The sequence below is a fragment of the Puma concolor genome, chromosome D1, assembly GCF_028749965.1.
Source record: "Puma concolor isolate L17-30 chromosome D1, mPumCon1.1.hap2, whole genome shotgun sequence".
NCBI classification, from domain to species: Eukaryota; Metazoa; Chordata; class Mammalia; order Carnivora; family Felidae; genus Puma; species Puma concolor.
In genome coordinates, this window is record NC_141676.1 from 39863777 (window position 1) to 39888153 (window position 24377).

General features: G+C 34.9%; 1 protein-coding gene across 1 annotated transcript in view; it reads right to left on the reverse strand.

The window, feature by feature from the left end:
* Positions 1-24377, reverse strand: part of PRMT3 (protein arginine methyltransferase 3) — a 143333-nt gene that overhangs the window by 88468 nt on the left and 30488 nt on the right. The window contains exon 10 of the mRNA XM_025928602.2: positions 4977-5076. Within this exon, the coding sequence (XP_025784387.2) occupies positions 4977-5076 (100 nt within the window). The remainder of the gene's footprint in view (positions 1-4976; positions 5077-24377) is intronic.

Consider the following 24377-nt stretch of genomic DNA (forward strand, 5'->3'; position numbering starts at 1 on the left):
TGAGCTGTCAGCACAGAGCCTGACATGGGGGCTCTAACCCACTTACCAAGAGACCAGGACCTGAGCTGAAGCTGGATGCTTTATCAATGGAGCCACCCAGGCACCCCCAAAAAATATTTTTAGTAAGTAAACAATACATACTAAATTTGTAAAATTTAGTTAGCTTAAAGTTTTCAGAGTAATATATGTAAAAGAAGAAAAAATATAAGAGTTTTTAAAAATTCTTAAATTTGGGTCATAAGCCTATTTCTTGCCAAAAGAAGAAAGGCAAAAGTGCACCTGTATAAGTGAAAATTTGTGTTGTTAAAAACAGATCAGGAAAGGCTACCTATCCTCATGGCAGTTGGCTGAAATAGCATGGCTTCACTGTCAGACTAAAGTCAACAAAAACATCTCAACATCCACCAGTTTAAAATGTGACCTGTGACAGGCTTCATGGTCAGTTTAAGATGGTTGATAAGCCAAATCACAGCCATGTTTTCTAAATGATATCCTGAAACGCTATTCATCAACTATAAAGAGTATTAAATATGAATAAAAGATATCCCATCACATGGGTGTAGGTTTGGGAATGCATATTACACAGATACACTCATGTTGGTGAAGGGAGGGAAGTTAATTCTTTAAATTTCAAGGACAAATCCAAGAAGTAGAAATTTTAGGTAGCTTCTGTGAAAAGCAGGCCTAGATAGAAACATTACAAGGGACTTCAGACAATCTGAATGTATGTCATGAATGATCATGACAATGAAATATAAAGTTCACCTAATGTGTAATTCTGCTGATAATCCTGATGACAGAAAAAAAACAAAGGTGCAAACAAGAATCATCATAGGCAACAGTACCATATGATGTGAGGATCTTATCTATGTATTCCTAAGGAGGTCATAATGAAAACATAGATGGAAAACAGCAACACCAAATGAGTCAATCGGGCTTAACTGGTTTGTAGCACAGAATTGGGGACGTTTACTCTGAATAGTTTTTTTTTTTTTTTTTTAAGTTTATTTTTGAGAGACAGAGAGACAGAGAGCAAGCATGTGGGTGTGGGGCAGAGAGAGAGGGAAAGTGATGATCCAAAGCGGGCTCCGTGCTGACAGCAGAGAGCTGATGTGGGGGTCGAGCTCACCAACAGTGAGATCATGACCTGAGCTGAAGTCAGACGCTTAACTGAGTGAGCCATCCAGGCACCCCACTTTGAACAGTTTTTTTAGGCAGTCAGAAATAAGATGTCACAATGAATGGCTCTATAGGTACAGTAAAACATGAAAAATGAAAAGAGATACTCATAGGAATAAATATTAACATTTTGTAGAGATTAAACTGATTTAAATGATATTTACTTAATATCAGTAATTTAACTAATAATTTTATCAAATAGAAATCCCATTCAATAAAAATGAAAATGTAAAATTCAAGGGAAGCCTAAATCTGGAAATTCATAAACATAAGAGGCAAGTGATAGTTTATTAAATAATATGCCAACAGCAATGACCTGACTTTTAAAATTACAGTCTTAACTAAGAACATCTTCCAAAATAAAGGCAAAGTTCATGAATAGCTGTAGACAAAAAGCATATCTAGATTAACATGGAATACTTAGTGGACCACAGGAGAAGAGAACAGATGGACATCTCTGCAATATAGGATGCCTACGGTGCCATACTGCATTACAAGTCCATTAAACATCTGTGCCCAACTATGTAGGGTATATTCCTTTTTTGTCCATCCTTGTTGAAAATACTTTTAAAAATGGACAAAAAAATGTAAGCTGTGGCTCAAAATTGTGTTTTTTTTCTAGATTTTTGCATCCTTACCACTATATGTAAGAAAAAAAATCAAAGACAGGATTCTATGCAGTATATTTTAATTTTAAAATGCTGGTTCATGAAAATGTGGCTTTAAAATGCATTTAAAATAGTCAGCCATTTACCATTTGCCCCTCATTTCAGCCCAAGTAGGAATATGTGAAAAATGTTGGATATTTTAGAAAGCATACCCGCTCCTTGTTTCATTACATACTTGGAATTTTCCAGCTACTCAACTCAGAAATCCTATTAGAAGTACCCAAGTTAGGAGGGAGTTTACAGGATTTAGAAGGTACTATAAATGATATTGCCAATCCACAAAGTTGTCTCAAAACTTTCCAGCACAAGCCTACTTAAAAAGCTTAATGCAAATCTCACTAGAGAAATAAGGCCGTCCAAAGTTGATTGCCTTAGAATAACTGCCATAAATTAGTGTCTAATGCTCCACCCAATGCAATTAACACAATCTGCTAGACTTCAGTTCCACTGATGCTTAAAAGGAGGGTAGACGGTAAGATAATGCAAACTCAAGTTACACCTTTGTGAAGAGGAGTAAGGTAAGTTCTTACTTAATTAACATTTCCTGAATACACTGATTTACTTCCCTGAGTGAAGGGCTTCTGAAAGCAAGTGGTCCCAAACAACTGGCTTACATTTTAGGTTCTATTGACTATTATTTGTGTTACAAACACAAAGAGATTACACCTGACCAATCTTCCAAAATGAAAGGTACCCTTTACATCAATTAGAGTCTAGGAGAGCAGAAACCACAGGCTATGAAAATAGAGAAAAATTAACGCAGGAAGTTGGTTACACAAACGAAATCATCAAGAAGGAAGTGAGACAACTGGACATCAATGACACCAGGAAATAACTAACACTCCTAGGCTACAGAGATGGAAGGAAGAAGCAGTGCTGAGTCCAGGGTGAGTCACACAGTGGACACTGGGATTATGACATACCTGTCCAGCGGGAATTGAAGTCACAAGAGAAATAGCTTCTGTCAGCAATATAACTAGAGGCAAACAGAAGCAGAGAAATGCCCTGGCTTCTCCCTTTCTGAAATCTTCCATGTTTCCCAAACCCTGTGGAAGATAGCTGTCCCTGAAGCCTCGAAACTGTGGCCTGCAGCGTTAGCCCTCATTCAGTACAGAAGCAAGCAAGAGAAGAGTGTAAAATGCATCTGAGGGCAAACAAGTTCAAGACCAGTATACCTTTTCAATAAAATTCATATTGTAAATGTGACGATCTTGTAAGTTCACTCGGTCAAGCCAATTTTTTGTTATTATGCCAACAGGCTCTAAGATTTCAACTGAATATTAATATTTCTAGATCATCTTTTCAGATTTTAAAATGAAAATCCCTAGAATATCAGTATCTATAACTAAAATTCTGCTAGGTAGGGCAAGAATTATTCAAATAGTTATAGCCAGATATATAAAAAATGTTCAACTGAGGGGACAAGAATTTTCGTAAAGTCTGTCTTTTAGTTTGTTTATAGCCTAATTTAGAATAATTTAAGAGATGCATTTTCTAAGAAAAATAAAACGGTCCTTGGAAAAATAAGGATGTCAGCCAACATTTAGTATACAGTATTTTAAATTATTGCTGTGTAACTGTCTCTAATGTGCTTTCTCCAAAGAACCTTTTTGTTATCCTTAAAGAGATGCTGGGTTTTTATTTATTTTTTAAAATATTTTTGTATTCTATACCTTGAGATTTAATTTATTTGAGAGAGAGAAAGAAAGAGAGAGAGAAAGCAAGCACGAGCGGGGAAGGGGCAGAGGGAGAGGATCTTAAGTAGGCTCCACATTCAGTGCAGAGCACCTTCAAGGGCTTGATCAAGATATGAGCAGAAATCAAGAGTTGGACACTTAACCCACTGAGCCATCCAAGCCCTAGCACACCTTGGATTTTTAATTATATGAACTAAATCCATACCTTTTTATTCATTAAAAAAAATCAGTGTTGATACAAATTCTTTACTATAAGACACTATGATTAAGAATTATTAAAAGCCGGGGCGTCTAGGTGGCTCAGTGGGTTAAGTGTCCAACTTTGGCTCAGGTCATGATCTCACGATTCGTGAGTTCGAGCCCTGTGTCGAGCCCAGCTCGGTGCTGACAACTTGGAGCCTTGAAGACCGCTTCCAGATTCTGTGTCTCCCTCTCTCTCTGCCCCTCCTCTGCTCATGCTCTGTCTCTGTCTCTCAAAAATAAATAAATGTTAAAAAAAAAAAAAAAAAAGAATTATTAAAAGCCAATGCTAGGATAAAAAAATTAATATACTTTTTCATGTACAAAAGAGTAACTACCAACAACAGTGACCATCACTGACTCAAGTGAAATTTACTAATACATTAAATCTGTACATTTCAAAAGCTCCCTGAAATTCCTGCTAAAATATTGCTATAATTGTTACTGTTTACTCAAAATTTATACATAATTATAAATCAAAATGAATTCTTTTCAAAATTTTTAGATAAATTGATTTAGTGAATATATATGTATCATATAATTTTTAAGTCTTAAAACCTCTCCAAATGGTTAGGAAATCTTTATCTATAAATACTAACTTGTCTTCATCAAATTGGCATATCAACAAGTCAAATCATCTGTTAAATACCATTAGTTTCACTTTATATACCTTTAAAAATAAACATTCTGTGCTTAACTTACAATTTCAAAAGCAAATTCTAAAGCTATATGACGTATCTTGATATTATTATCTTAATAATGCTAATAAGTTCTATTTTTTGTGATAAAGAACACTGATTACATGACCAGACATAAGAAAGCACATTCAGTATGACAGCAATAGTGGCAACATCCTGTTAATTTTGACGAAACAGCACGAGTAAGTTATTACTAGTCCTCAGAGGCTTTTTAGCAAACATATCACGTCTTTACAAATTTAGAAAGTAGAAAAACAATAATTCTTTATAATGATTTTACAAGTAAAGAAGCTAATTTTCTCTTTTTAAAAAGATTATGAATGGTCAGTAAACAAGTGCCGTATCAGAATAAACTACCATAAAAAGATTGTAGCTGTTTTTAAAATAATCCCACCACTCTGCCAGTTGTCAAACAGAATTTAATGCAGAAAAACTACTTCCTCCCTGTTTTTTTTTTAAAACCAATAAAAGTAGTTTTTTCTGCAAACACTTACCATCCACTCAGATATAATAACATCCACTTTTTCTACAGGAAGGCAAACTTCTTCAATCTTTCCTTTAATTAGTATAACAGTATCTTCAAGTTTATTTAGTCTGAAAATTATCACAATGAATTAAATTAGTACATTAAATAGATTCAGAAAACTAGTCAAATTACATAATTTCTTGGCAACTATTCGTATTCAAACTTTGTTTCATATTCAAAGTTTGGTTATTCCCTGGGCATTAGAATTACTTTTGATCACTACATGAATGTCCAAGAATGTTTCTGATTAATATGGCAATACTCTGAACAAATATTTAAAACTATAGCCTGGAAGGAAATTTGAATTTTATCAAGAAGACATGTCAATAAAATTACTGTGTTTTTTTTAAGGGAGGGGAGGAGAGAGACGTATAAACCAGACGACAAAAGTATATTTTAAAGGCAAGTAGTGTGTCACAGTGGAGAAAGAACTAGGAGCCAAAAGCTCTTTCTCTGAACTCCAGATCCTCTAGTAATTGTCAGCTAAGTGGTCTTCACCAATTTTAGTATATGTGCTGCCGAAGCAAGCACTAAGCGATCTTCACCAAATTATATCATAATCTCCCTAAGCCTGTGTGCTCATGTGTAAAAGAGGATGATACTTGCTCTACTTCATAGCCTATTATGAGAATCAAGGATTTGTGAAAGCAGCACATACATCCTCAGCACATATTTTCTCAAAATATATGCTGCATAAAACCTGAATATCTACTACAATCTTAAATTATTTAACCTTGTCGAGTGATATTCATTAGGTATTTTTATATGCTCGATCTAAGACTAGCATATATTTTTCATCCTCCTTTTGCAATTTGAAATAAACAACAGAGTTAAGGAGATTATTTTAAAAAGCTAAAAGCAAACTACAAAGTTGTTATCTAGTTAAATAAATAAGCTCTCAATCCTCAGAGGATGTACATCTCAATTACAAAGGATTTTTTTCTGCTAACAAAGGATAGGGTCTTCCCTCAAACTCACTGACATATTTACATAAAATTAAATGCATTCATTTTAAGGGTAAATTTTGTTGAATTTTAAAACGTAGATACTTGAACGATCACTATCATCAATATATAGAACATTTCTATCTCCTCAAAAATATTCATTAGCACCCCCTTCCCAGAAAATCATCCTGAAGAAGCAACCACTGATTTTCTTTCTTTCACTACATATTAGATTTGTGTTTTGTAGAGTCTCATATAAATGGAATCATAGCAAATGTACCTTTCTATGTCTGGTTTCTTTCAATAAACATACTTCTTAGATTCATGCATACTTTTGTGTATATCAGTAGTTCATTCTTTATTGTTGCTAAGTAGTATTCCACTGCATGGATAAAACAATTTTGTTTATCCACACGTGGATGGACCTCTGGATTATTTCCAGCTTTGGGCTATAATGAATAATGCTACCATAAACATTGTGTACAAGTAAAATTGTTCCGTCAAATGAAAGTGTCTATGTAGCTTTTAAAGAAACTGTCAATCTGTTTTACAAAGTACATATAAATTGTTAAATTCCACCAGCAATATATATGTACATTCTTACTGTGTCACATCCTTGTCAGCACTTAGTATTATTAAGCTTTTAGATTTTATCTGTGTGATGAGCTCTCATGGTTACCAACTGCATTTTTCTAATGACCAAGCATTTTTTTCATGTGCTTATTGGCCATATTCCCACATCACCTGTTGTTCCAATTTTTTGCCCATTTAAAAAATTGGATCTGCTGTATTCTTATTATTGAATTTTAAGAGTTCTTGACATATTCTAGATAAAAACTCTGTGAGATATATTCATAGTGAATAATTTCTAACATACTGTGGCTTTTTCATTTTTTAAAAAAATTTTATGTTTTATTTTTGAGAGAGAGTGCGTGTGAGCGGGGGAGGGGCAGAGAGCGAGAGAGGAGTCACAGGATCCGAAACAGGCTCCAGGCTCTGTGCTGTTAGCACAGAGCCCAATGGAGGCTCAAACTCATGAACTGGGAGATCATGACCTGAACCGAAGTTGGCGCTTAACTTACTGAGCCACCCAGACGCCCCAGGCTTTTTCATTTTTTAATGGCATATTTTGAAGAGCTTGTTTTTGATTTTGATGATGACCAATTAACCATTTTTTTTTCTTTTGTGGTTCATTTTTGCCTTCACCAAATCTTTTCACCTGTATTTTCTTTTAACATTTTTGTTTCTGTTTGAGTTAATTTTTCCATATGCTATCATTTTCATTTTTTCCCCATATCAATACCTATTGATATGGTGTTGGAAATCTCTCACAAGGGATAGTTTCAACTTTCTTGAAGAAAAAGTATCACTAACCCATAGGATTATTTTGGTATCCTTGTCAAAAATCAATTAACCATATATGTGTAGGTTTATTTCTGGACTTTCAATTCCGCCCCACCATTTAGATAAGCATCCTTATGCCAATAGAACACTTTCTTGATTACTATAGCTTTTCATTAAGTAATAAAATCTGACAGTGTACATCTTTCAACTTTATTCTTCCTTAAGAAAATTCTTTTGGCTATTCTGGGTCATTTGCGCTTCTATATAAATTTTAGCATCAGCTCTTGGTAATGTAATGTACTTTTCAGTGTTGATATCTTAGACATACTTTGTTAAATTTATCCCTACATGTTTGATGATTTTGGTTGTATTCTAAACAGTGTATATTTTTTAAGTTTCAATTTCTAGTTGCTTGTGGCTACTAATAAAAAGAAGTATAATTAATTTTCATGTTTTGACCTTAAATCCCATGACTGTGATAAAGGTTTTAGTTTTAGCAGTTTTAATGGATATTTTATAGATATCTTTAAAAAAAAATATTTTACTCATTTCTTTTTATAGTTAACACAGTATTATATTAGTTTCAGGTGTGCAATATAGTGATTTATTTTATAGATTTCTTAGGACTTTACATGTACATGATCATGTCATCTGGAAGTAATGACAGTTTTACTTCCTTCACATCTTTTATTTCCCTTTCTTGGTTTATCGCACTTATTAGATTCCCTAAGACAACAGTGAATAGAAGTGGTGGGAGTGGACATCCCTTGTTTTGCTTCCAATTATAGGGGGAAAACATTCATTAACTATTATTAAATATGACACTACTTATCTTTACCAGGTGAGAAAGCTCCCTTCTTTCCTAGTTTGCTGAGTTTTCCTTATGAATGATTTTCAAATTCTGACAAATAGTTTTTCTGCATCTATTAAGATGATTCTATAGTTTTCTTTTCTTTTCTGTTAATATGATAAATTATACTAATTTTCAAATATTATGCCTATCTTGCCTTTCTAGGATTAACTTCACTTGGTCATAGCTTATTATCCTATTTATATATTACTAGATTCCATTTGCTAATTTTTTTATTTAAAATATTTCCACCTCCTAGACTTACCATGGTGATTATTTTGTAATGTATATAAATGTCTAATGTGATTATTTTATAATGTATATAAATCACTAAGTTGTCCACCTGAAACTAATGTAATATTGTATATTAGCTTTTTCAATTAAAAAATGTTTCCATCTATGTTCATACTGTCTGTGGTTTACTTTTCTTGGAAACTCTGTTCAGCTTTAGTATCACTGTGATGCCAGCCTTATAAAATATGTTGCAAAAGATTCTGTCCACTTCTAACAGTTTAGTATTACTTCTTCATTAAATGTTATGTTTGTTATTTGAGACTGGAGTTTAATTTGTGGGAAGGATTATAACTACCAACTCATTTTCTTTACTAGATCTAGAGATATTCAGAATTTCTAGTTTTTCTTTAATCAATTTTGATAACTTTCATTTTTCAGACAATTTCTCCATTTTAAACTGTCATATTTATTGGCATAAAGGTGTTCATAATATTCCTCTATTATTCTTTTTATCTATAGGATCTGTAGAGATTTCCCCTTCAATCCTAACATTGGTAATTTGTATCTTCCCTTTTCTTGTTAATTCTAGTTAAAAGTTTATCAATTCTTTTTTAAATTAACTTTATATTCATTAATTTTCTCTATTGTTTTGTACTGCACTGATTTCTGTTCTTTACCTTTTTTCTCAGGTACATTTAACTTTTCTTTTTCTCTACCATATCTTTTCAAAAATTTTAAAAGTTTTTTTTTATTTTAGAGAGAGAGAGAGAGACAGGGAGAGCACAAGAGTGTGCATGAGCAGGGGAGAAAGGCAGAGGAAGAGAAAATCTTAAGCAGACTCCATGCTCAGTGCAGACCCTGACACAGGGCTTGATCCCATAATCCTGGGATCATGACCTACGCTGAAATCAAGAGTCAGACACTCAACCGAGCCACCCAGGTGCTCCTCTACCATATCTTAAGATGGAAGCTTGGGTCATGGATTTTATTTATTTATATATTTTTAATGTTTATTATTTTTGAGAGAGAGAGAGAGAGAAGCAGGGAAGTGACAGAGAAAGAGGGAGACACAGAATCGGAAGCAGGTTCCAGGCTCTGAGCGGTCAGCACAGAGCCCCACGTGGGGCTCGAACTCACAGACCACTAGATCATGACCTGACCTGAAGTCGGCCAGTTAACAAACAGAGCCACCCAAGCAATGGGTCATGGATTTTAAATGTTTGTTTGTTTGTTTGTTTGTTTCCCAACATAAGCATTTAAAACCATAAGAGACTCTTAAAAACTGAGAATAAACTGAGGGTTGATGGGGGGGTGGGAGGGAGAGGAAAGTCAGTGATGGGCACTGAGGAGGGCATCTGTTGGGATGAGCACTGGGTGTTGTATGGAAACCAATTTGATAGTAAATTTCATATTAAAAAAAAAACTTTAGATTTCCTTCTGAGTATGGCATTAGATGTTTACCACAAATTTTGATACACTGTGCTTTTAGTTCAGTTCAAAATATTTTCTAAAATCTTTCCCTTGTTATTTCTTCTTTCAACCATGGGTTACTCAGAAGTATGTTATTTGCTGAATATTTTGGAATATACCAGATATCTTTGTTATGGATTTATAATTTAATTTCAGTAAGCTCAGAAGCTCTGTCTGTAAGGTTTAAATATTTTTCAACTTACTGAGACTTCTTTTATTGTCCTACAAGTAATCTATCTTGATGAATATTCTATGTACACTTAAAAAGTGCTATTTTTGGATAAAGTGTTATATAAATGTCAATTAGGTCTTCCATACTGCTATTAATTTTGTATCTAACTTGTTTTACCAATTATTGACAGAAAAGTATTGATATCTCCTAGCATGATTATAAACTTGTCTACTTCCCCTTTAATTTCTGTTTTTGCTTCCTGTATTCTAAAGACTTTATTAGATGATTATAGGTTTAGTATTATTATATATTCTTGATTATTTGATTCCTTTATAATTATGAAATATCCTTCTTTATTCCTGATAATGTTTCCTTTGTATGATATTTATATATTCACTTCAACTTTTTAAATGATTTTGTGTTTTCGTAACATATCTTTCTCCATTCTTTTACTTTCAGCCTATGGTATTTTTATATTTAGACTGGATTTTTTTGAAGACAAAAAACAGATGGGTCTTACTTTTTATCTGGTCTAATGATCTCTTTTAACTGGATTTTTAGAACAAGGATTGGAAAATTATGGCCTTTTTCTCTAGCCTATGACCATTTTTGTGTAGTCTGCGGGCTTAAGCACTGTAAAGAAAGAGGAAGCATCAGCAGCACAAGTGACAAAGACCACAGATGTCCCACAAATTTTAAAATATTTACTATTTGGCCATTTACAGAAAAAGCAAGCCAACGCTTGCTTTAGAACACTACAGAGGGGCGCCTGGGTGGCTCAGTCAGTTAAGTGTCTGACTCTTGATTTCAGCTTGGGTCATGATCTCGTGGTCTCATGAGTTTGAGCCCCACATAGGCTCTGCACTGACAGCATGGAGCCTGCTTGAGATTCTCCCTTTTTCACTCCCCCTCCCCCACTGGCTCTCTCCCTCCCTCTCTCAAAATAAATAAACTTCAAGGAAAAAAAAACACTACAGAAGCATAGCTGGACAAAGAATAATGAGAACATCTAGAATAGAATTAAATGAGGTTGCAGAAAGAGAAGAAATAAAAGGAACAGAAAAATATTTGAAGAGATAAAGGATGAGAATTTTCCGGAACTGATAAAAAGAAGCCACAGGCAAATGCAAAGAATCTGCAAAAGACTATTTTTTTTAGATCCATATATTACATAATGTACAACTCCAAAAAATCAAACAAAGAAAAAACCTTCAACAAAGACAGATTACCTCCAATAAAATAACAATTACTGTGACAGGTGACTTCTTAATAACAAAAGCAGACGCCAGAAGGCAATGAAATGATATTACCAATGAACTAGAGCAAAGGTGGGCAAACTTTTTATTAAACTGCCAAATAATAAATATTTTAGACTTGCAGACCATATGGTTTCTGCTGCAACTATTCAAATGCTATTGCTGGATGAGAACAGCCATAGACAATATGTAAACAAAAGGGTATGGCTGTGTCCTAACTTTATTTACAAAACAAATGGCTGGTCCATGGCTAAAGTTTATTGACTTCCATATTAGCACATTATCACCACCAACCTAAGGTCTCCATGCAGAGAAAAACACCTCCAAGACAGAGCAAAATACATTTTCAAATGAACTAACATCATTGTTGTTTGGCTATGGCCATAAATGCACAATGAAAAAAATGTTAAAGAATTAGTTCAGGAAGAAGGAAAATGATCCAAGATAGTGAAATATGAAGGAATAAGAAAAGAGGACGGACATATATGGGTGAGTGAATACAAAGGATCAGACTGTGAAATCTAACTCACATGAACCCACAGATTTTATCCAAGGTCAAGCTTTACAAACAATTTTAAAAATAGGGGCAATTAAATGGTCCAGAGTAATCAGGGAGAAGTCTGGGACATTAAAGATAAAGGCAGCTGCTTAGGTCTTTCCTTCTCTATGTCAGGCATGTACTCTGTCACCCAGAGTAGACATGGTCTTTAAGTAAGAGGCTGCTCTCCATGTACCAGATCGCTCCCTACTTGTGAATCTCTTGATTGCTAATATCTTTGAAATTATTAATGAAGCTTAATACTGGGTAACATCCCTGGGTAATCAGGTTTGTGGGAGTCTGACTGGAAAATCTGTTAGCTCAGGGTGATGTTATTAGGAGGACTCTCATACAGATCCATGAATCACAAAGGCTTAGGGTACTTTTTAAAGCCAGAAAAAGGAGGAGACTAAAAAAAAAAACCACAAAAAAACCAGGAGGATATAGTCCTGCGATGGTTACCTAGACATCTTTGGTCTGAAATAGGAAAACTTAAGACTCTGACAAACTGGCCACTAGCCTGACAGGGATCAGTAGGCAGAGGGGAAGATAGTGAAAACTTCTATTGTCTAGCTGTTACTAGCATGTTTGATAAATGCCAACCCTTTTAGGGAAGAGATAATGGCAAGAGAAAAAATATAAGAACAGTTTTTCCTCTCATTGGAAGGCCTTCTTGTGCTTATATGGCTACTCTGGGGAGATGAAATATCCACTAAGAAAGTAATGAACTTAAGGCTATAGGTTATCCCAAAGATACTATAGGTAGGTGGAGGTCAAGGTCAGAGAACGCCTGAATGCTGAGAGTATTCTGTGAAAGAAATAGCGTATTTCTTGTCTGGTATTTCACAAACACATACCAGAAAAGCCTGGTGAATCATTATTGGCATGGACAATCAGAAGGATGCATCACTTATTTTACATACAACAGAGTATAATTACTTGGGTTGATGATAGATCTATCCCTATGTGGCAACAAACAGGTGCTACAACAGGCAACAAATAAACTGGGTGAAAACTGGTCTACAGCTGTGCTTACCTCCAAGAAGGTAACTGCTCTGCCCTCTTCCCAATGCACAGATAGTCCTCTAGAGCAGAAGGAATACTGTGAGTGCAAATAAACTTAGACTGGCTTTGCAAAAACAATATAATTGAATGCTATTGACAGAGATGATGATAGATGTGGGACTCGGTGACTCTTCATTCTTGACCATTTTATGTAACCTTGATACGTAATCAAGAGGGAGTATCTGATTACCTTATTTAATTACCAAGAATGGGACTGCCTGATGTTCTTGACATACAAAAGAAAGGGAGCATCAGTAAGAGAAAAAAAAGATGGAAGAAACAAACACCAGCTCATTGAGAAAAGTAGTTTCAATGGCTTTTGAAAAACAGTGGAGGAATTAGATGAGGTCTTTATTGAGGAGTTATTAACAAACTTTGTAGAGGATGGTTCAAATCATGGTAGGGTTGTTAGGGTCTTTACAGGCTTATTCTTAGCAGAAATTATTCCAGAAAATGTTATAATGTTACAGATACAGAATGTTACAGAAATGTAAGGCAATGAGATAGTGACCGAGGTCAGAAGGTAGACTGGGGAAGAAGTTAAAACAGCTGACTCATGACTCATGCACAGTGTTTACTGGGGGATATTCATCCCCTGGGTGAATTTTCCATTAAAAGTGACTTAATGTCCTTGCATTGTCTGGGAGGCTAGAAATATTAACAATATACTTTGATATATTTTAATTTTTAATGTCTATTTTATGTTCCTTATAGAAATAAAATTGATTTTTATGTATTAATTGTGTATTCAGCACCTTGATAATTTTATTATTGGAATTATTTATAGTTTATTTCTGAAGTTCATATTTGCAAACATATTGTTAATGAGTAAGGATAGTTTTCTTTCTTCATTTCCAATTCTTATAGCTTTCTTTTTATTGCCTTGCTGTACTGGGATCTTCTTTACAGTATTAAATTGAAGCGGTGATGGCAGTTATCTCTGGCCTGTTCCTGAACTTAAAGCAAATGCTTTCAAAGCTTCATCAAGATATTGGCTGTAGATTTCTTTTTGTTTGTCTGTGTGTTTTGAGATACTATATATCATGTTAGAACATTCATTTTTAGCTCTAGTTTCCTAAGAATTTTAATACATTGATGTACTGAGTGGACATGGAATCTTATCAAACCTTTTTTTCTGCATCTGTTGAGATGATCTCAATAGATTGTTCTGGTTGATTTTCTTGTACTTAACCAACCTTGTATTCCTGGGATAAACTTTACCTTCCAATATATTGCTCAATTAGTTTTCTAACATTTTGATGAAGATTTTTGCATAAATGTTCATGAATGAGTAACCTGTAATTTTCTGTTCTATTGCCTCAGTAGAATTTTGGTATAAAGGTTATACTGCCCTCATATATGGATGCTTGATTCCTGACAAAGATGAATGACACTGCAAAGTGGAAAGGAAAGAACAGTCTCTGTCATAAGCAAGACTGGGACAACCAAGTCATATGAAAAGATTATAAAAAAAAGAATAAACTGGATCCCTACTTCATGCCATATACTAAAACAATGCCCAATACGATGCCTAAATGCAAAAAAAACCCACAACTATAAAGCATTTACAACAGAATATAAAAGAATTATCTCCACTTGATCTTAGCCAAAAGGCCGAGAAGCGAATAAAAGAATATCTCAATAAGGTTTTGAACCCAACTCACAAATAGTGGCCTTAAACAAGAATGTTGCTACGTGAAAACTGAGAACATCAGTACCTCAAGACACTATGAAAGAGTAAAAAGGCAAGCAAGAAAGAAAGAAGACATCTGCATTACATAAAACCTATAAATAAATAAAACTTTTAACTATATAAAGATCGCCTACAGATAAATTAGAAAAAGATCCAACTTAACAAAAATATGATAAAGATATAAACAGGTTATTTCACAGAAAAGGAAACTCCAAGGGCCAATATTCACATAAAAAGGTGCTCAGCTTCATTAATAATCACAGAAATGCAAATTTAAATTGCAATGAGGTGCTATAAGACCACCTGGAAAAATTTTTTTAAGGATAAGACAATGCCAACCAGAACTGTTATGTACAAAAAGTTCGTAACAGAATTATTCATAATAGATTGGAAAACCCAAAATATGTCCATCAAGAACAGATCAGATAAATTGTGATATATTCATTAGTGGCTTTCTTTACAATAATAAACATGAATGAACTACAGTTAGACATAACATGAATGAACACTAAAAATAATGTTGAGCAAAACAAGCTAGACAAAAAGAATGCCTGACATATCATTTCATTTATTTAAAAATCAAAGTTTAGTAAACTAAACTATCTTAAATGGATGGCCATATAAGTGGCTAAAGTGTAAAGCAAACAAAGTGATTACCATCAAAGTCAGGACAGGAGTAACATTAATCAGGATGGGCAGCATCTGACTAAAAAAGGGCAATACAGGTGGGTGGGATTCGAAAGTGAGGTAATATTCTATTTCTTATTATTTTGTGCATACTTGTGCATATTATAACATTACTTATGGTTTATGAACTTTTAATATGTATGTTATATTTCACACAAAAGTAAAAGGATGCTTACATCATATTTAGGTTTTATCAAAGAAATAATAAAATTCTTCTTGATAGAACTGCTGTAGTTGCTTACTATTTACTGAAATATTTATTAAGGCTCTAAGAATTACAAACACTTCAAAGGAAACAAAAAGTGAGCTTCTTAAAAGAGCAAAATGTTACCATTGCCTAGAAATACCTTCGGAATGCTAACGCTGCTAACGCTGAAACAAGATGTGTTTTGTAAGAGGCCATCTGCTCAGGCTGTTTATTGTCTGCTACAAGTCATAATCCTACTTGCATCAGTAATTACTTGTTCAAATATAAATATAACAGGAAAGATTAAGATTTCAGGCAATACACACACACAAAAAGACAAAGGCCATAATTCCCAGTAATTCTGTATTAAACAGCTCAACACAGATATCATTCACACAGATAACCTCTTTCATGGGACTGTTCATCTTAATCACCACCTGATTTCCCATTCATGAAAAAAACTATACATTTTACTTACTTTTTCTCAAGTGGCTACTCACTAAACCTTTCTTCAGCAAAAAAGCATTCCAATGAATTCTATCTCTAGAATTACTTGCTCAAAAACTAGCATAGCTTTAATCTACAGAAATATAACATTGTAATAAAAAGGGTATTTTAAGTATGTCTCTTAACTAATCCAATAAGCACTGAAATCATCTATTTTTCTGAGTGAAAATTTTGTTAGGAAATAAGACAGGAAAGTATAGGAAATAAGACAGGAATAAGACAGGAAAGTATAGTCTTTTCAGCTTTTTCTAGCTGAAAAGTAGCAATTTAACTTTTATTTCATGATATAGGAACATGAGCAAGATTAATTCTTAGACTGAGCATACAGAGATCAAAGACACAGTCGATACACTTAGGAACATGGTCTAAGGGAGACAGAACAGTAAACAGCATAGGGTACCACAGTAGCTTATATAAAAAGCCCTTAAGTGAGAGACATTTGAGTTTAACTAGGAAAAGACAGAGCACCCATGAAAACGTATATGGGTATGGGGATAAGGAAGTGCATACATCTTTGTGTGCACAAACTGCCTCTGTGTGTGTGTGTGTGTGTGTGTGTGTGTGTGTGTGTGTGTGTGTGTGTGAATGGAAGAGAAATGACAAATTTGAAGAGCTATAAATAGTTCACAGTATGATTAGAGCAACAAAAGGTATATAGTGACAGGGTTGGGAGATAAAGGTGATATTAAAGAGTCTCGATTTTATTCCAAGACAATAAAGAGTCATTTCAGGATTTTTAAAATGGGAAACATAGGATCAAATGTGTAATGTACTTCTGCAAATGTGACTCAAAGACCTGGTCTAGGTCCAAAGAAGAGCATGGTCTAGTAGAGAAATGGACATGTAAGCAGAATAAAGTATGATAGTTCATGCAATGAATACCTAGTCAAATAAGTGGCATTTAAAGTTTGTGACAAAATAATTATAAAGTTCCTCTAGAAGAATACATAAGTACTAGAGAAGGGCAGGGAGGGAATACCCTCATATAAAAATACACACGGTATATTACTTTGCTTTCATTTCACTATGACATCCAAGGGCAAATACTTCTCTTTAGTTCCCAAAGCAAACTGACAATAAATTAATATAAAATACAATAAAAAAATTATAAATGCATAAGGATTTTAGAAGGTGATATCAAAAGCAAAGATTCTGATAATTTCATGGGAGAAAAGGGGGGATTAAATTACATTGGTAAATCTGATGGATCCAGTGCTCAGTGCACCTATCAGAGAAAATTAGAGTGGAGGTAGAAGCCATTCTTCACAACACAAACCCCTCGAGTCAAGAGGTATACAAAGTGGAAGTAACAAGAGCCTGAAAAATCAATGGAAGAAAGGGAGCTTCCCCTCCAATCCCATCAGAGACAAAACATATACCAGTTACCTTTATTAAAAAAGCCTAATTCTCCATTCATAAATGCAAATAAAAAAACAAGGATTCTCAAACATATGAGACAAAGGGCAGATTAAGTACATCTCATGAAAAATAAACACTACGAGGTTGATCATTTCAAATGCAAGGCCCAGACACAAAGCCAAAATAAAGCTACTCAATGAACTGCATCCATCCCGAATGTATCATTTGTGATTACAGATGTGCAGCTGTGGAATTACTAACATTGAGAACATTTATTGTTTAAAATGAGAAATAACTCAACTTCTAATACGATGAAAAAAAAAGATGAAAAGAATCATCTGGATTCAAGCAGAGACAATGGGTTTTCAGGTTTGATGATGATTTACCTGGCTTTCATGTTCAATGTTCTGGGTCTTGAAATTTCATGAATTTATGAATTCATTCATTAAATAAGTATTTAAATTGAATACCTATTATGTGTCATGTTACACTTCCAGGTGGTTGGGACACATCAATGAACAAAACAGAGAAAAATTCCTGTCTAACCTTGAGGAGCTGATACTCTGGTAAGCTTCCATTTCTACGTATTTCATCTCCTGTGACCTAAGGCTTTAAAAAGCCTTACCAAAATATCGATAGTGATCTCTCATACTAGGATCACAGGTAATCTTAGTTTCTTTTTTATCCTCTCTTATGTGTTCCCAACACAAAATACATCCTTCCCCCACTGCCCCTTTCCTTTTTACTTAAAGGGGAGGAGAATTGAGCAGGGAAATCAGTCTGGCTGTCCTGGAGACAATGGATGACAGCTGCTGGGAGGCAAAGAGGAAGTACAAATAACCAAGCCAGTTACATGCAGCCGTATTAATTTAGGTGAGAAAAGTAAAAATGTGAATTAAGACAGATTTAAGAACCTCAATGGCAGACAAGGGACGGATCGAGACACACTGGGGATTCTTAATCAACAGGACTCTTCCCAATAGGTATGTTGGTAAAAAAGAAACAAAGGTCAAGTATGAATCCTAGGTTTACAATTTTTACGTGTGAGAAAAGAGTCAATGCAGGTCTATTCCCTTAGTTCTTACTTATCTCTGTAACCATAGCAGTAATTCTTGGCCAAACTCTAACAAAACAACTGAACATTCACATAGTTACTGGGTAATGATACTATTCTATATGCGCAAAGCCACGGACCAAGCTAAACAAGGATGACAGCATGTTTAAAACAAACATGAATGTTCCTGATGGGCACCTGGTGTCTGACATGCATGTACACCATGGCGGGTCACATAGCAGGTGCTCGTATGATCAGCTCTTTTTGAGAACTACGGGCTGTAAGACTCAAGCAAAATTCCTTGGGTAGAGACATCTCACATGTGTCTTTGAGTTTTGCATCCAGAGAGAAAAGTACATTTTGTGTGACTCTTGCAAAGAAAGGATTACCTGGGAGCCTGTACATGACTTATAACTGATAGATATCTTTTTCTTGCTGTCCCTGGACTGTGGCTTTTGCTGTAACAGATCTTAGCTGTGGATACAACTTTATATTAAGCTTTGTTCTTCCAGTGAACCACTGAACTAGCGGGTAGTTGTGAGATCCCAAGCCAGGAGCACTGAGTGGACAGGAAATGAAGGGTTTAGTGGGGTGGGAGAAGAAATGAATTTAGTTTCCTTGTAAAGTGTCTTGATCAGGTTCACTACCTTTAGTAGAGTTCTGGGTTTTTTTTAGCAGCAAATGTTTTTCACCATTTCAGCCTCATCAGCAGCTCAAAGTTCTCTTCAGCTTTAACTTACTCTTCTATGTTATTTCCATCAAATTTAGAAACAAAATATGAAGGAACATCCCTTACTTCAAGAATTTTTCCTGGTACATTTTGTGATCTTGTTCCAAATCTGACATAGTGGGGTCATCACTATCTTCAAAATCATTATGTTAAATTTGTTCTTCTCAAAGACCTGTACTAAGCATCTACTATGATTCAGACATTTTGCTAGGTGTTAGGGATAAAAAGATTGAGAAGATATAGCTCCCATCCTAGAATCTAGAGGACACTTACATAAACATGACAACAGATCAATTATTCTCTAGGCTTTTCTTAATGCTTCATTTCTAACAGTATTCTAGATACAGGCAATATAAAAGATTGCATCTTTAATGTCACAGTGAGATTGAAAGTATTGCACTGCAGCTGTACGATGGATCAGCCTTCTCATGAAAGCTCCTCTGCAATAACATTCAGCATCTGAATAATGAGCTATTCCATGGCTGAGGCAATGAGAAGCCAAAGGCAGCCAGAGTAATGGTAAAAGTATTACCAGAAGCTACCCCTGCTTCCTGAGGGTGAACACAGCATACGACTGTCTGCCACTGAATAGCTTTCCTATCCTTAGGTAGGTTTGTTTCTAAACTGATCATTCACTGCAGAGTTTCAAGTATGACAGTACAGATAAGAAACAATTTCTCATTCCCTCCATGTATCACTTTGAGTTCTATTTGCCCCTGTAATGTAACAGCTCTGAAAACCTGTATTTGATTTTATTCAAGTCTGCAACCTCAAAACTGCAAGCCTAAGCTTAAGCCCTAATATATACATATATCTATATATTACATATAAGCCCTAATATGTATGTCAGTTTACATTAAAATCAATATTTACTCCATTCTAAACTCATTTCTTTAAAACATGAGGTCTCTCTTTTAAATTAAAAAAAAAAAAGAGAGATACAAATTATTTTATCATTTTGAACACAATTCAAGGACTATAAACTAAGTATATTTTTTTTTATTTTTAAAATTTTTTTTTTAACGTTTATTTATTTTTTTGGGACAGAGAGAGACAGAGCATGAACGGGGGAGGGTCAGAGAGAGAGGGAGACACAGAATCAGAAACAGGCTCCAGGCTCTGAGCCATCAGCCCAGAGCCCGACGCGGGGCTCGAACTCACGGACCGCGAGATCGTGACCTGGCTGAAGTCGGCCGCTTAACCGACTGCGCCACCCAGGCGCCCCTAAACTAAGTATATTTAAAAGTAACGAAAAATGCATTTACAAGTGTCTCTCTGACTCTTAAAAACTGAGAGCAAACTGAGGGTTGATGGGGATGGGAGGGAGGGGAGGATGGGTGATAGGTATTGAGGAGGGCACCTTTTGGGATGAGCACTGGGTGTTGTATGGAAACCAATTTGACAATAAATTTCATATATTGGAAAAATAAATAAATAAAGTGTCTCTCTTTTAGAATTTAAAGTACTTTTTTATAGATGTAAGCTTACAGAGTTTTACAGAAATTCTGCTGTGTACACATTTCTGAGAAAGAAGGCTCAGAAGAGCCAAAGACAACTCACAGCCTGCTAACTGGAAGAGCTGTTTTCACTGACTGATGATAGTTCCAGAAAGCCTCAATATACAACACAGACAAATATAAGAGAAGTTGAGAGTAGATTTCAAAGAAAGAGAGTCAGTGCAGAAAAAAAAACTGGCCAAATCTGGAAGTTTTATGGCACAGAAGAGTAGAGACTGTGAGCAACTGAAAAAATGTAGAAAAGAGAGCTATCATATTTTGAGGGGACAACTACAATAAATGATTATTTTTATTTATTGTTATAATATTATTATTATGTTTTTAGATTCTATTTTTTCAAGCATCTCTACACCCAATGTGGGGCTCAAACCTACAACCCTGAGATCAAGGGCCACATGCTCCACTGACTGAACCAGCTAGGCACCCCAAATGATTATTTTAGAAACATAACCAACAAACATAAAATACTATTTGGGGTGCTGGTGCCAAGCTAAATATACCACCATTACTACTAACTAATATGATTACAATCACTGCTAAAATTTAATAAGCAGCACATGCCAGACACTTTGGAAAGCACCATAAATGGATTCAGTCCTTATAACAGTCTTAGGAGATAGATATCACCATCAACCTCATTTTATAAATGAAGAAACCAGAGACTAAAGAAGTTAAGTACTTTTCCCATTATCAAGTAGCTAGTTAATAAAAAAGCCAAAATCAGAAATCAAGTCATGTGATTACAGATGCTGAGAGGAATGTGCTATACTCCTCTTCAGCTGGTAGAATAATGAGCCAGTAAATTGTGGGAATATTAACAGTAAACTGTTTCCTGCATATCCTTTTAGAGAGACATTCACGAACAGAAGAACAAAAGTTATTTCACCCAAGTATAAATTTCAAATTTTTAAATGGAAGACAAGGGAGAGATGCTTATAGACACTATGGAAGTAACTTTTTCACAATATAAAACAGGCAATGGATAGTATCTCTGAAGAAATGGTATAATGTTGGCTTATCCAAAACAAAACTAATCTAAAGCAAAAAGGTTGGATTTTCACACTCTATAGATTCTTTTTTAAAATTTTTTTGACGGGGAGAGCGGGTGCACACACGAGTGGGGGAGGGGCAGAGAGGGAGAGAGAGAATCCCAAGTAGGCTCCATGCTGTCAGCACAGAGCCTGACATGGGACTCAAACTCATGAACCGTGAGACATATCATGACCTGAGCTGAAATCAAGAGTGGGATGCTTAACTGACTGAGGTACCCAGGTATCCCTCAAACTCTACAGATTCTAAGTAAAGCAAACTATTGACTGCAACTAACACATGCCCTGTAAGTAGTTAAAGGGAGATACAGCACAGTAAATTGCCTGTGAGAATGAAGATGGAGTCAGGCTGCCTGGGAACTAATGCTGGCTCCACTACAAATAAGGAGAGTAACTTAATCTTTGTGCCTCAATTTCTTAATCTCTATAATAAGGATAATAATATATTGTAATTATATCTACCGCAAAAGAAATTCAATAGAGAGTACTAAATTAACGTTAGCAATTTTTATTGTTAAAATGAAGCACCTAAAATTGAGTACTAAGTTATTTTCAATAAATGCTCTTACGCAAAAGTTCCACACACAGCAGCACTAAATTTTATACACAATGAATATGAATGTAATCACTATATACAGATATTTCTAAAAAGTCAGTAGGAATTTTATGTGAAATAAAATGAAACAAACAAAACAAAATAAAATGAGTGTTATTACTATCCTTTTCCTTTTCTTCCATAAAGAAATTAAAATGAGAACACATCTAGTCTCACTTCACAGAAATTAAAAATGACAAGTAAATGGACATGATCTTTTATAAGATAAAGCTTCTAATAGAAATGTCTTACGAGGGTGCCCGAGTGGCTCAGTCGGGTGAACATCCAACTCTTGATTTCGGCTCAGGTCATGATTTCACAGTTGTGGGGTCAAACCCCGGGTGGGGCTCTGCACCAGGCATAGAGCCTACTTGAGATGCTCTCTCCCTTTCCCCCTCCCCCATTTGCACTTCCTCTCTCAAAAAAAAAAAAAAAGAAATATCTTACCATAATCTTACTATCCACAATAAATGTTTGATAATTCTTCTAAAACAGTATCTTCTTTAGTGTTTTTCATATTTGTATGGCAAAGCACAAGCAAGTGTAGGTACTCTTTATGGAACCTCAAAAACGATGAAGATGTCCATATGGTACCATAAGAACTAGGAAAAACTTTACCAGATTACAGAGTTGCGACACATATGCACATTCTCCAATATGAAAATCATAACCACAGAGGCGCCTGAGTGGTTCAGTGGGTTAGGCATCCAATTCTTGATTTCGGCTCAGGTCATGATCCCAGGGTTGTGGGATGGAGCCCCATGTCAGGCTCTGTGCTGACAGTGCAGAGCCTGTTTAGGATTATCCCTCTCCCTCTCCCTCTCTCTCTGCTCCACCCCTGCTCTCGCTCTCTCCCTCTCTCTCTCAAAATAAATAAATGAACTTAAAAAAAAAAGAAAATCATAACCACAAACCTAGATCTATGAAAAATCTAAGCAAGATCAATGTAATTTTTTCATTAACATTAATTTGGCGCTTGTTAATAATAATAATAGTAGGTAACTTTCAAATACCTATTATGTGCCAAGCAATGTGCCGAAGAGATATTTTTATGTATATCTCACTTCTAACTGGTAAGTGAGACAGTACAGATTCAAACCAATCCTGACTCAAACCTTATACTCTTAACCACAACACTATACTTCTACATTATGCAATAATATCTAAAAACTTAAACATCTTAATTATACTTAAGATGTTTATATATATTTTATGCTAACAAGGAAGAATTAACATTAATCAATTTTAAGAACAGAACATAAGTATCAATGGGAGGACCACTTAAGAACTTGGGCATTAAATGTATGCATGGTGATTAGAGTTAATAATATTGTATTTATATACTTGAAGGTTGCTAAGAGCATAGCTCTTAAATATTCTCACCACAAAAAAAAAAAGAAAAAAAAGAAATGGTAATTATGTGATGCAATTGAAGGGTTAGCTAATGCTATGGTGATAATCATACTAATACATAAAAATATCAATGCAACACAATGTGTATCTTAAACTAATACAATGCTATGTGTCAATTATATCTCAATAAAGCTGGGGGGAAAAGAGAATTACTGAGAAGCTCCTATTAGTGATTTACTCTGAAAATTACTCCTAAGTTCCAAATGTAAGGTGCTTTTAAGTACACAGCTAAAGATATCTAGTTCTACAAGCTGTAGTTCAAATAAAGGCCTTCTTACTATGACATAAGCCAGTCATAAAAATCAATCCTTGACTGATTAACCTAACTCCTCAGAAGTAGGAGATACTCTACTTATTTTAATTTTGAGGCACAAAGGTTAGTGCTATAAAAAAATGATACCCCCGGGCGCCTGGGTGGCTCAGTCGGTTAAACGTCTGACTTCAGCTCAGGTCATGATCTCGCGGTCCGTGAGTTCGAGCCCTGTGTCGGGCTCTGGGCTGACCGCTCAGAGCCTGGAGCCTGCTTCCGATTCTGTGTCTCCCTCTCTCTCTGCCCCTCCCCCATTCATGCTCTGTCTCTCTCTGTCTCAAAAATAAATAAACGTTAAAAAAAATTAAAAAAAAAAAAAAAAGATACTCCTTAGTCTTTAGTCTGATTGATATTTGCTAAAGGAAACATAACTGAAATATTCAGTTTTGTAGAGT